The 13,357-nt window shown below is 42.3% G+C and overlaps 1 protein-coding gene across 1 annotated transcript in view; it reads left to right on the forward strand.

The window, feature by feature from the left end:
- Positions 1–6,191, forward strand: part of FHL5 (four and a half LIM domains 5) — a 36,247-nt gene extending 30,056 nt beyond the window's left edge. The window contains exon 6 of the mRNA XM_015424102.1: positions 5,830–6,191. Within this exon, the coding sequence (XP_015279588.1) occupies positions 5,830–5,981 (152 nt within the window). The 3' untranslated portion in view covers positions 5,982–6,191. The remainder of the gene's footprint in view (positions 1–5,829) is intronic.
- Positions 6,192–13,357: the final 7,166 nt, after the last annotated feature.

A 13,357-nucleotide genomic window follows, 5' to 3' on the forward strand; every position in this document is an offset into this window, starting at 1 on the left:
TGAAGATTGTGAGGCACTCCAAAGGGATCTGTCAAGGATGGGCAAGTGGGCGTCAACATGGCAAATGGGGTTCAATGTGGCCAAGTGCAAGGTGATGCACATTGGAGCCAAAAATCCTAAATATAAATACACATTGATGGGGTCTGAAATGGCAAAGACTGATCAAGAGAGAGATCTTGGAGTTGTAATAGATAACTCACTGAAAATGTCGGGACAGTGTGTGACTGCAATAAAGAAGGCCAATGCTATGCTGGGGATTATTAGGAAGGGTATTGAAAACAGATCAGCCAATATCATAATGCCTCTATATAAATCAATGGTGCGATCTCATTTGGAATACTGTGTGCAGATCTGGTCACCACACCTTAAAAAGGATATTATAGCTTTGGAAAAAGTGCAGAAAAGGGCAACTCGAATGATAAAAGGGTTGGAACACTTTCCCTATGAGGAAAGGTTAAGGCACTTAGGGCTCTTTAGCTTGGAGAAACGACGACTGAGGGGTGACATGATTGAGGTTTATAAGATTATGCATGGGAAAGAGCAGGTAGAGAAAGAGGTACTTTTCTCCCTTTCTCACAATACAAGAACTCGTGGGCACGGATAAGAGGAAGTACTTCTTCACCCAAAGAGTGATTAACACATGGAATTCACTGCCACAGGAAGTGGTGGGTGCTACAAGCATGGACGGCTTCAAAAGGGAATTAGATAAGCATATGGAGCAGAGGTCCATCAGTGGCTATTAGCCACAAGGTACAGATAGGGAACCTGGGGCAAGTGATGCTCTGTCTTCTTGGTGCTTGGGGTGGGGGGGGTCAACAGAGGGAGGGCTTCTAATGTCCTGGTGGACCTCCTGATGGCACCTGGTATTTTTGGCCACTGTGTGACAGAGTATTAGACTGGATGGGCCTTTGGTCTGATCCAACATTGGCGTCTCTTATGTTCTTAATGTGGCAGACATTCCACAGAGGTGTCAGCTAGATCCATGGCTTCTGCTATTGTTCTTTGGAGACACTCTTCGTTGCACAGTATGGCCCTCCCAATCGAAACTTGCACTAAGGCAGAGGATCTCCCATTTGAGGAGTCTACTCTTTTCTTGCAAACTACTGATTACTTCCTTACTACAATGAAAAAGAACAAACAGCGATGTCACTGAACATATTTTCCTCAGTTCTGACTCACAGGCAGTGATTCTCTCAGAGACAGCATGGCTTTGTCCCTTCTATAGGGGCTATTAGCCACAAGGTACAGATAGGGACTCTGGGGCAAGTGATACTTTGTCTTCTTGGTGCTTGGGGAGGTCAACAGTGGGAGGGATTCTAATGTCCTGGCCCCACTGGTGGACCTCCTGATGGCACTGGTATTTCTGGCCACTGTGTGACACAGAGTGTTGGACTGGATGGGCCTTTGGCCTGATCCAACATTGGCGTCTCTTATGTTCTTATGAATGACAGCCCCTAGGAGTAGCAGAAGTGTTCTGCGACTAGAATGACAGGTCCCAGAGTGAAACGTCAGCCGTTGGGAGTAGGAAAAGCATTCTGGGTCTGGAATAACAGGTCCCAGAGTGGAATGGCATTCCTCAGGAGTAGCAGAAGTGCCTTGGAATGGGAATGACAGCCCCTGAAAGTAGCAGAGGTGTTCTGGGACTGGAATAACAGGTCCAAGGGTGGAATGACAGCCCCTGTTATTGAAACTAGTGCTCTGCAGCTGTAGTCACAAACCGTATTGTGGAATAAAATACCTTTCATGGATTTCAATCACAAGAGCTGTCATTCCTCTCTGGGACCTGCCATTCCATTCCCAGAATACTTCTGCTACTCCCAGGGGCCAGCATTCCACTCTTGGACTTCTCATTCCATTCCAAGAACACTTCTGCTACTCCCAGGAACTGTCATTCAATTCTGGGACCTGTTATTCCAGACCCAAAACACTTATCCTATTCCCAGGGGTCATCATTCCTCTTGGGGAGCTGTCATTAAAGACCCAAAACACTCTGGGTGCTGTCATTCTAGTCCCAGAACACTTCTCCTACTCCCAGCACCACCATTCCACTCTGCAGGTCATCATTCCAATCCCAGAGCACTCTACCTGGGTCCAGAGATTTTCATCCAAAATTTTCATTGCAATTTCCTTGTGCTGTAATGTATTTCAGTGGAGCCCAGGCAAATCAATTAGCATTCCTGGCTCCCATTATATACAATGGTCCTTCAAGCTTCTCCCATTGTTCCCAGTAGGCAATCCTGTCCTTGTTTTTAGTACATCCTGCAGCAAATACATCAGATCCTCACAATCATAGGAGCAAAAGCTGTCTGCAGAAAGCAGACAGAGGCCCTTTCTGCATCTAGCATTCACTCTGCTGTTTTATCAAACCCATGTTGGAACGGAAAATCCCCTCTACATTGCATGCCACTTTCACTTTCTTTGTCGTATTTTATGGTAACCTCCACACTCCATGCCGGTTTCACTTCCTTTGATCTCTTGGTTTTATGGTAGCTGTCTGCATAGATTGATGGCTCTTTTATGGCCATTCAGGGGTGACTCTACAGTCAGAAAGGCATTGACCCCCGGGGTATTTGAATGTGGTTTTGAGAGCCATCTTTTTCTGTTCCAGTGTGGGTTTGGTAAAACAACGGAGCAAATGCTAGATGCGGAATGGGCCTGTGAAGGGAAAGCTGAGGAGGTGGGAGGGAGGCAGGGAGGAGTACAGGGGAGCTGAGAAGGAAGCAGTCCCTACCCTGCCTGCAGCTGATTCCTCCAGACTCCCTCTTTCATTCACAAAAGCTGCCACTGTGAGTGGGCCCACCAGCAGCTCTCATTGGTCAGCAAGTGACCACCTAAGCCCACCTCCGACTCTGGGCCAGCCTGCCACTTTAATCTGAAGTATCCTCAGGGCTTTCTTTATGGCTTGTTTTGCTGTTTGAGCATAGGAAAAGTTTGTTTTTAAGTTTTCTGTGATGAAAGAAAAGTGTTTTCTTCCCAGGCCTTGTCATGCTCTTGCCAAATGCCCCTGCATGCCTAACTTACCTGTTTCCTTACCTTTTCTTGACACTTTTGTCACTGAAGCAATGAGCTTCAACACTGGGGCTTCCACTTGCCTGCAGAATAGTTACTCTCCTAGAGTATCCCTAAATATATATCTGTGGCTAGCTTACTCCCCCAGTCCATCGTAACTTATTCAACTAAGAAGGCCTGACTTCAAACAGAGGAATGTGTAGCTAGTCCCAATGGTATTGGTCCTGACAGATGGTGTGGAATGCAGAACTCAGTAAGTGTGAACAAGATAATCAGAGAGGTGATTAAGTGTTGCACATACAAATAAGGAACAAAAAAAGTAAATTTAATTCAGCTAAATCTTCAGTTTAGTACCTTTTCCTTTGATACATAGCATGTTCCAGTGAGTGTTCACACAGGAAACAAACTGAGCAAACTGACTTTTGTATAATTGCAGCAAAAATAAAAGGAGCTGGAATAACTAACACCCCTTCCCTCTTGGTTCCCCAGGGGTTTTAAAGACTGCACAGCATGTTCAGTGGGGCTTCCTAACATCTTGGGTGTCACATGGGGATAGGCACAACTACTTCCCCCCCTTCAAAATCTTCTACCACAGAAGAGAATCTTATCCAGACAGATTGGGACCTTCTAAAACACTCCTTAAGGGACAGTGGTGAAACGTGCTGTCCAGTCGCAGGCAACTTATGGCAACCCTATAAGGCAAGGCAAGAGACAAACAGAGCTGGTTTGCCATTGCCTTCCTTGGCATAGCAACCCCAGTCTTCTTTGGTAGTCTCCAATCCAAGTACCAGCCAGGGTTGGCCCACCTCTGCATAGCCCCGCATAGCTTCTGAGATCTGATGAGATCAAGCTAACCTGAGCCATCCATCTCAGGGCACCTGCCAGGAATAGGGTAAGAAAATCTAGAATGTCTTAGCATTAGGATTTGCGGTGTGTGTAGCACATTATTAAGATATACAGTCAGTAAGACCATTAGGGTAAAACACAGGGTTTCCTATACAACTCTGCTGGTTTTCTCTTCAGCCCTGTAGTTCTGGCAACCCTTCTGCCACAGCTGAAAGCACAAATATAATCTTGTATGAGGAGCACTTACGCTGTGTTTGACCAATAAAGCAATCAACTTTGAAGAACTGAAATTATGCATTTATTTTAATGGTCTTTTTATTTCAAAGACTTTTCATATAAGTAAACAGCTACTTATCAGAGTAAACAGTCTTAATGTAGCAAACAAAGCTCTTGTATTTAAATACAAATCAATGGAGCACTCCAAGTATTGCTGTAATATATTCAGTCAGTGCATGGTAGAATCGCCTACCAAAGCAACATGATAACTCTCCTTATGATGCCATACTTATACAAGCAAGTTCTTATTTTAGCATTTTAGCACATGGCTGTTAAAGTTATTTTTAGCACAATATATTCCCCCACACATAGTTAGAATGGGTAGATAGAACAGACTGCAGTTTAAAATACCTTACGGAATATTCAGTACTGGTTTGCTTTTCATTGTGAAGTGTCAGAAAGAACAAACAAAAAAGGCAGAACTTTGGCAACTTGTATAATTTATGTATCAGGCAGCTAATGAGCCTGGTTTAATCCCAACAGTGGGACAAAAGTCTACCATGGCAAGCAAGCAAGCATCTAGTCCTATACCTGAAGAGTAGCTGAATTCTTTTTACCACTTGGCACTGGCAGGATAATACAGTGTAGTAGATCAACCGTTGGATGGGGAGTCTTGGCTTGAAAGCCCAGCTCAACCTTGAACCTTATTCAGTGGCCATGAGCGAGTCATCACTGTACCTTTCAGATGTTGCAATCATGCCTCACAGGAGCGTGCAATGTTCCCAAAGTGCAAGGTTGCCATTTTCTGTGGAAAGGTAATGTGGATTTTCCATGCAAGTACCAAAACCTGTATGGGCACTGAAAACCTGCCCATTGCCATATGAACTTGAAATGACAGCTATACATATTAGAAGCATTGCAAGTAGTTTGAGCTCCTGGTATGTGTCGTTGTGCAATGTCTAAAAAGGGTTTATCTCTCAGACTTCTTTATTTCACAGAGGATGGAAGTAGGAAAAACACCATTTTGTATATTAAATGTAAGTACACCATCCTGAGCTCTTTGGAGGAAGGCTGGGATACAGTTGTAATAAACAACACTATGCATAGGATTTGACAATTTTGATACCACTTGACAATTTTCTGTGTCCAACTACTGAATTATGCTAAAAGTGAGGGATATAAGATATAAAAATATTAAACATCCTAAATACAGGAGAGGAGCACACTGAGAGGTGAAATATTGTAATTGGGAGCTTAGAATATATTCTGTAAAACCTTTGCACCCAAACAATTTCTGTGGAATTCTAATTTGAAAAAAACAAACTAGAGACCTTATCTGGAATATGAATGTAGGAGGTATTTTATGTGTTGATGATAGGAGCCTCGATTAATTTAGCCTCATTCTGAAGCTTTAATATTCTCAGAGTTGAACAACTGATCTTGCCAGTAAAAGAAAAGCTGCTTTATGATTCAACATCCTGTGCATGAATGTATGCCTGCATACATGTGCAAGCACATACACATACAATGTACTTGAAAGTTTCTAAAATGGGCAAAATCATTGATAGGGGACTAACCATGGCTCCACAGGAACAAGTTTTTCAGGCTTAGCTATATCAATGTTTATATTTTATATCTGTAGTCTACCTTGCTGAACAAATAACTGCTATACCATGTTAATATATTATTTAATTAAAATCTACCTTGCTGGACGATGTGAATCATCATACTTAACTATCTTCTGTTTTTCCTTTATAGCTCTTGGTGGAGCCAAATTTGTCTCCTTTGAGGATCGCCAGTGGCACAGTGACTGCTTTAACTGTGGGAAATGTTCCAGTTCTTTGGTGGGAAAGGGGTTTCTTACTCAGCAGGACCAGATCCTCTGCTGCAAGTGCATCAGCTCCGTATAGCTAAATAAACTCAAAAGCAAATCTGTTACTTGCTATGAATTTTCACTATTCAATTTAATCATTCAGTAAACGGAAATCTTTCTAGAAATTATAATGGCTGTTTAATCAGGCAAGCCACTTTTTGATGCTGCTTCTGTCACTGTTGTATACACCCCTTGTGCCTTGTGTAGTCTTCCTAGGAAACTAGTGCTAAAGCAATTATAAATTATTAAGCTGAAGAAAATGTCTCCTACTTCTTGCATTTCTTTGTTGTTTGGTATACAAGAATGTATAGATCGTTTTACAAGCCAATACTTTCCTTAAATCCTAATAAAGAGAAATTATATGAGTGGGCCTTCTCCAGCAGCACAATATTTAGCAGTGCTGTTGTTGTATTACAGCTTTGAAACAAAAAAGGGGGAACACCTAAAGATGCCTTTCTCTATTATACCTCAAAATCAAACCATAACAAAAATGCCTTTTGTCGCGGGCAGTGGCTATGAAGGTTCACTACTGGCTGTCACCACTCTGATACGGGTCTCCTTGGGAGGGCTAAGAGCACCCACCCTACCCCTTGTTACAGTACTTTTACAATAGGAGAGTAACAGTGTGTGATCAAATGAGGTGTGAGGACCCAGGCAGAGTAACAAATAGTTTTATTAAGAGGTTTAATAACAACTTTAGATCAATAAAGTAGGAAAAATGAGCAAAGTAAAGGCAGGCAAATCAGTAACAGAATAAATCCTAACACCCTCCCACTCTGCATAAGGCCTTTCATCTTCTCTTCCCAGGCACCACCCTCTGTTCCCCTACTGGTGTAGTTTTCCCTCCAAAATCTCCTGTCACCCAATCGCGGGGTCTAGAGGGAACCTGGGAAATGTAGGCTGTTAAGTATGGAACTCGACACCGTCTCATAATCAAACAGTGAATCAGCTTTTTTGAAGTAAACAGGAACAGTCATAGAATACACACACAACAGTGGAGCAAAAGCTTTCTTTTAAACTGTCCCGGGCTGATGTAGCCATGCCCTAGAACAGTTAAGGACCAATGATATTACAAGGATAACAACCAATCAGATTAGTTCCCTCCTGTACATTTCTCTGCTTTCTGATTGGTTACATTCATACAATAGCCAATAGGATTGTTCCAGCTTACAATCCTTTTCCAGGTCTTAAGCTTTACATGAGATGTTATACAGATAATAACATAGGCCTTGATGACTACTCCCACACAGGCTTCTCTTGAGCCACTTGGCCTCCCTAGAGCCTGTAGGCCGCACCACTATAGGCCCATGATCATGACACCTTGGTAAATCAGGACTTGATAGAAGAAGAAATACCTATCCACAGAGACAATACAATATGTGACTTGGTAAAAAGATGAAAACTAGCATGATACAACTTTCCCAGTAGCACATATTGTTGAATAACCTGTATGTGAGTGACAGACACACATATCCTGAGGTCACTGAGTATTCTTGATCATTTGCAAAGCCAAAAAAGTGCCATTAATTTTAATAGAAGTTATTTATAGTAAAACACATATAAAAACTAATCCTCACTGTGTTCCAACAGCCTTCCCACGGGGAAGTTCTGGGACTTCACACAAATGACTGGAGAAACCAAACTCCTGAGAAATTCAGCCAAAACACAAATAGAGAAGATAGTGTCTGATGGGCTCATTACAGTATATTTGACATGGTGTTGCCAAGAAGGAAAGGATAAGTACATTCTAATGTAGAGAGACACACACTCTTCATTTTTTTTCTCACTAAGTTGTGCCTCTCTCTTACAACTATCTGAAAGACAGTTGGGCCTGTTATAAAATTGGAGGTTTTAGCCAAAACTTTTATCCTAGTCTTATTACCACGATCTCAGGGAAGCATGCATTGTGCTCCTCCATTTCATGTTGTTAAGCTGAGAGAGAAAATCACTGTCCTAAGTGAGCTTTTATGTCTGTGGTTTTGGAATCCCAGTCTAGTTTGGTACTCTTAGACTGTGGTCAGACATGCAGTTTGATCCAGTGTGGCCCCACCGCTAAATGATCCAGGGTTTATTTTGTAATTGAGAACTGTGATCAGACTAACCTCTTTAGCAGGGGGTGCTAAGTGCTTTTACCCTGTCCTTGAGCGATCAGACGCAGCAGCCAGGGAGTGGGGCCGCCAGCCAATTTCTTTAGTTTGTCCTTTGAGAATGCACACAAGTGCTGATGAGCCTCCTGGGATATGTAGATCACTGCTGTCCTCCCTCTCTAATCTTTTCAATTAACCCCTTCCCCAAAGCACAGAAAAAAGCTGAAGTACAGAAACATGTTTTGAGAAGCACATGTGGGAGAGGGGGGAGGGGGAGAGAGAGAAGTGAATATGCAGTTATGCGCACATCACTAACTAGTAAAAAATGGTGGCTGGAAAACAAGAGACCAGTCAGATCTGCCTGATGGCTTGGGTGCACAACAGAGCAATCAGACTACAGGAAATCCAGGTATCAAAGAAACACACAGTAAAGGGGGTGAAACAGGACAGAGATGACTGGGGCATGACAGACAGATGTTGCTGTCCAATCATGCATTTTAAATTTGGAAGGGAACAGTAACGACAACAGATCAAACCATACATCTGATCACAGCCTTACTGCTATACAACACTGTCTGTTTCTAACTGCTGTATTCCATGAAAAAAATCCATTGTGTTGATACTTGGTTTTACTTACTGTTTAAATGTCATCCAAACATAATGCCAAAACATGTTTTAATACTGCCTTGAGATGCTATTTTAGGAGAGCAAACACAAACCATAGTTTTTTGGTTATAATATAAATTGTAAACTGCAGGTGGTATTAAAGCAAAAGTGTATGTGTCACAAAATTTACATTCCACTAATAATAGCTTCACTACCTCTTTACACCTGCAAGCCATCTCTCTTCATCTTTGTTTTCTCCATCTGCTTGACTTTCTTTGCTCAAACAATGCCCTTCACTTTTACAAGGCATCAGTTATCAAAAATAGAACTAGGTTGCAAGACCTAAAAATAAAAATCATGGAGTGAGGCACATGTGTGCCGTCATTTATAACAACAGAGTGCACTAATATATGTGAGATGGTTTGCAAATGGTTTGCATGATCTTAAAATAAAGCTAACAAAATCGTTTCTGCAGTACTTTTCACCTAACTCTGTTTAAAATTAACCACAGTCCTGTAGAAGACCTCCGAAAGGAAGGAAGAAGAGAAGAGAAGAGATTGGATTTATATCCCGCCGTTCACTACCCAGAGGAGTCTCAGAGTGGCTTACAAACTCCTTTCTCTCCCCCTCCCCACAACAGACACCCTGTGAGGAAGGTGGGTCTGAGAGAGCTCTGACAGAAACTGCTCTTTTTCAAGGACAGCTCTTATCAGAACTATGGCTTGCCCAAGGTCATCCAGCCAGGTGCAAGTGGAGGAGTGGGGAATCAAACCCGGTTCTCCCAGATTAGAGTCCGCGCACTTAACCACTCACCAAACTGGAATTATGAATGTTGGGTGTGGGAGCTTGAAGTCAGATTTTAAAATGAAGACAAGATATTAAATGTTTCAGAAAATAGGATTCCTCTAGAATCTTATGGGTTTTTTTAGATATATTTTTATTTATTTTTAGAAAACAAAATAAAGATGTAAAGGGGATACAGAAATGAAAAAAGGAGTTGCATATCACTATTATGTATATAAAAATAGTTATGTAACACAGGATGTGTGAAACAAAAAGCATTTCTCCCCATCACCCCCTTCATTATAATTTTTAAAACACTATCTATAAAATGCAATAGTACTTGCTTCTGCAGGGGTACATTTATATTCTCCATTTTGGATTTCAAATTTCATAGCTAATCTATTTTACATCTAGATTATTGGTTTCATCTTTACTACATTTTCGGTATTATATATTTTTGCTACCTTTACCTACTCACTGCAACTTTTGACAATAAGTAATATATCACTGCAATATATCAAAGGATGGGGGGGAATCTATTATATATATCATAAGAAGAAGGTAAAAGATATTTCTGCTCAGGATCCACTTCTTTATACATTTATATCGAAGATGTTACATTTAAAACTTATTCTTGTTCTGCTTCTACATTTCAATACATTTGTGTACAAATTTTTGAACTACTAGTAAGTGTCAGGACTTAAAGATCTCGAGGCTTCCATTAAGTACCATCAAACTGTAAGTTTTTACAGGTTAGTTGCAGCCTGTTTGGGCTGAGCATTAATTAAAAGCACCTGGTGGCCTTGACCAGCTGGAAGAAGACTGGTTGCCAGCTAGTAACCAGTCTGGTTATCTGCTTGCCAGACTGGTTATCTGGTTGCCAGCTAGCAATGGATTAACCAACTATGCCCGGATTTGCTGACGGGCCCATGGGGGCTGACGAAAGGGAGATGCTGAACAGTCTAAAGGAAGCTAGCTATTAGGACGGCGACAATATCAGAGAAGACCTGGGTCAAGGCCTGGGAGACCTCAAGCAAAACACAAAGGACTGTCCCTGTCAGAATGGATTCTCTTTCTTAAGCCTTCAGAGAGACAGTCAAGTTGTAATTTGCCCCCCCCCCCCCGGGAAGCCTGCAAGTATTTGGTGATCTAGAGACTTACCCTCTGCCCAGCGCAAGTGGTTGAGTGTTTTTTTCTTTAGTATTTTTTTGCTGTCTGGAGAGTGATTCCTGCTTAGCAAACACTCTTGTTATCTGTATGCTTGAATAAATGCAGAAATAGGTTTTAACCTGTTGTGTCAGGAGTACTTGCTGAACTTACATCCTCAAAGGGAACCCAGAAGCTAAAAAGCCTCAACAAAGGACCCCCAAGGACCCCAGGTGGCTGTGAGTTCAGAGCCTGAGCCTAAGAATGGGAGAAGGGTTGTCCTTGGTGCAGACATGGTGGCAGCGGTTTTAGTGGTTTGCAATTGAGGATGCATTTTGCAGTACTAGCAGTACTCGGGGACAAAACCTTTCGACTGGGAAAGCACAGGATTTAGGCAAGTGTTCCTGTGTTTTTTGTGTGGCTCGCAAAGATGAGCAAGAATAAGAAGCTGGTTGCTCACATTAATGATTGGAGTTTTGGAGTCAAAACGATGGACAGGCTCGGTGCCTCAGAAAGTCAGGCAGTGTTTACTGAGAGGCCTTATAGCTCATATTCATCTTCAGAGAATGTTTTGAGAGCTGCTAATGGATGCTTATGGAGCTGCGGTGGCTCAAGTGGTTAAGACGCTGAACTGCAGGCTATGGAAGGTCGGTAGTTCAGCAGTTCGAGACCTGGGTGCCGCATGACGGAGTGAGCTCCCGTCTCCAGTTCCAGCTCCTGCCAACCTAGCAGTTTGAAAGCAAGAAATTGCAAGTAGATAAACAGGTACCACTTCAGTGGGAAGGTAACAGCGTTCCGTGCACCTTGGTGTTTAGTCATGCCGGCCACATGATCACGGGAACGTCTTCGGACAGCGCTGGCTCTTCGGCTTTGAAACGGAGATGAGCACCGCAACCCTAGAGTCGGATTCGACTGGCTTTCGAGCAAGGGAACCATTACCTTTACCTTTAATGGATGCTTAGTGGATTACATTGACGCTGCCTCCATGGGTTTATTCTGGAGCAGGAGGGAAGCTCTGTGGCCAGAGAATGATCCTTGGCAGAACCAGATATGTTCTGAGTTATTTCTAAGCTGTTTCATTATGGTTTGTGCTTTCTCTCTCTCTTTCTTTCTTTCTTTCTTTCTTTCTTTCTTTCTTTCACTTTTCTACAAGCCCACCACATATGATAAAAGTTCCATCTGTGTCTTGGCATTTCCAGCATTTTTCTTTGTAGTTTTTGTCTGCTTTCTCAGTGTCCTTTGGGGTTAAAAGGTAAAGGTAAAGGTTTCCCTTGCTCAAAAGCCAGTCAAATCCAACTATAGGGATGCGGTGCTCATCTTCGTTTCCAAGCCGAAGAGCCAGCGCTGTCCGAAGACATTTCTGTGGTCATGTGGCCAGCATGACTAGATGCTGAGGTGCACAGAACGCTGTTACCTTCCCACCGAAGTGGTACCTATTCATCTACTTGCAATTTCTTGCTTTCGAACTGCTAGGTTGGCAGAAGCTGGGACCAGAGACGTGAGCTCACTCCATCTTGCGGCACTCGAGTCTCGAACTGCTGAGCTACCGACCTTCCAGTCAGCAGTTCAGCATCTTAACCACTTGAGCCACTGCAGCCTCCCCTTTGGGGTTATATACTATCTAAAAACATTTTGTACCAATTTTTTCTTAATACTTGCCTGGCTGTAAACTTGACACACACCCCATAAGCATTCCTATTGGTCCATAGATATCTGCTCTCTAAAATTCTGTATCCATTTGATCATACATTTTTTCACTTGTACTTCTGTTTCTAGCTGGAATAACAACAGTCTTACAAAATTAATAACAGTTCCAGCGTGGGACTTTAAGGGGTAGCCAAAAGTTTGCAGATCTGTAAAAAGAGAAGAAAAAAAGGTAAAAGTAGAAGTAGAGGGGAGGTCAGCCTTGAGGGTGAGTGCCACTTATTCTCCCCTGATCTTTATGTTATCAGAACCCAAGTGGGAGCTGTGTAAGTCAGGCCCCTCCATGGATTCACCTGTCAGTTTTATCTCCCCTGTAGGGGAAGAGGTGGGGACAGAGGAATAAATTCTATCCTCAGTGAGATAAGTCTGGAGCCTTTAAAAATGCTCCTGTTTGGGCTGCCATTTCCCTGGGAGTCTGCTAGAATATTATGTTTAATGTGTGAAACCTACTGTAACATTTTTCACATTTCTGGCCCATGATCTCAGCTATGAGAACATCTCAAGAAGGGTGCCAAGGCCCCTTGCTATAGTGGGAGACTTCCATGCAAGTTGGTTGGTTGTTCACCAGTGCCTGAAGTGTCAGTGGGAAGAAATGACAAAAGTGCACTGCTGTGCTGATATCAGTTCTGGTAAACACTGGAAGTGATATTATGGGACACTCTAGGATTTGCAAAAAAGCATATTGCAAAACTATAGAGTTTTTGCAAGTCCTACAGCATCCCATTACATGACTTCCAGTGAAAACTAAAAATGACATCAGCACACTGGAGTGATGCTGGCATACTAGTCCCCTCTCCCTAAATGTTCCCGAGGGTTCCTGATTTTGTTTTAGCAACCTTAATCTCAAGATATCTTTGCTACTAAGAACTGTGGCTATGAATTCTGACATGTATTCAAATGTAGAAGCTATCCATTGCTTTCAAGGGACTGTACATTAAGGTAAACATCCTCACTCTTAAATTCCTGGCCAGAATGTATAACAGATTTTACATATAGGCCTTGATAACTAGAATTCAGAATGTTTATGGACATGATCTGTTTCAGAAATCAAACCTGCCAAATTACTTAGCAAAATTAATTATTTAAC

This window comes from Gekko japonicus, unplaced genomic scaffold (genome assembly GCF_001447785.1).
Source record: "Gekko japonicus isolate JY-2015 unplaced genomic scaffold, Gekko_japonicus_V1.1 scaffold903, whole genome shotgun sequence".
NCBI lineage: Eukaryota > Metazoa > Chordata > Lepidosauria > Squamata > Gekkonidae > Gekko > Gekko japonicus.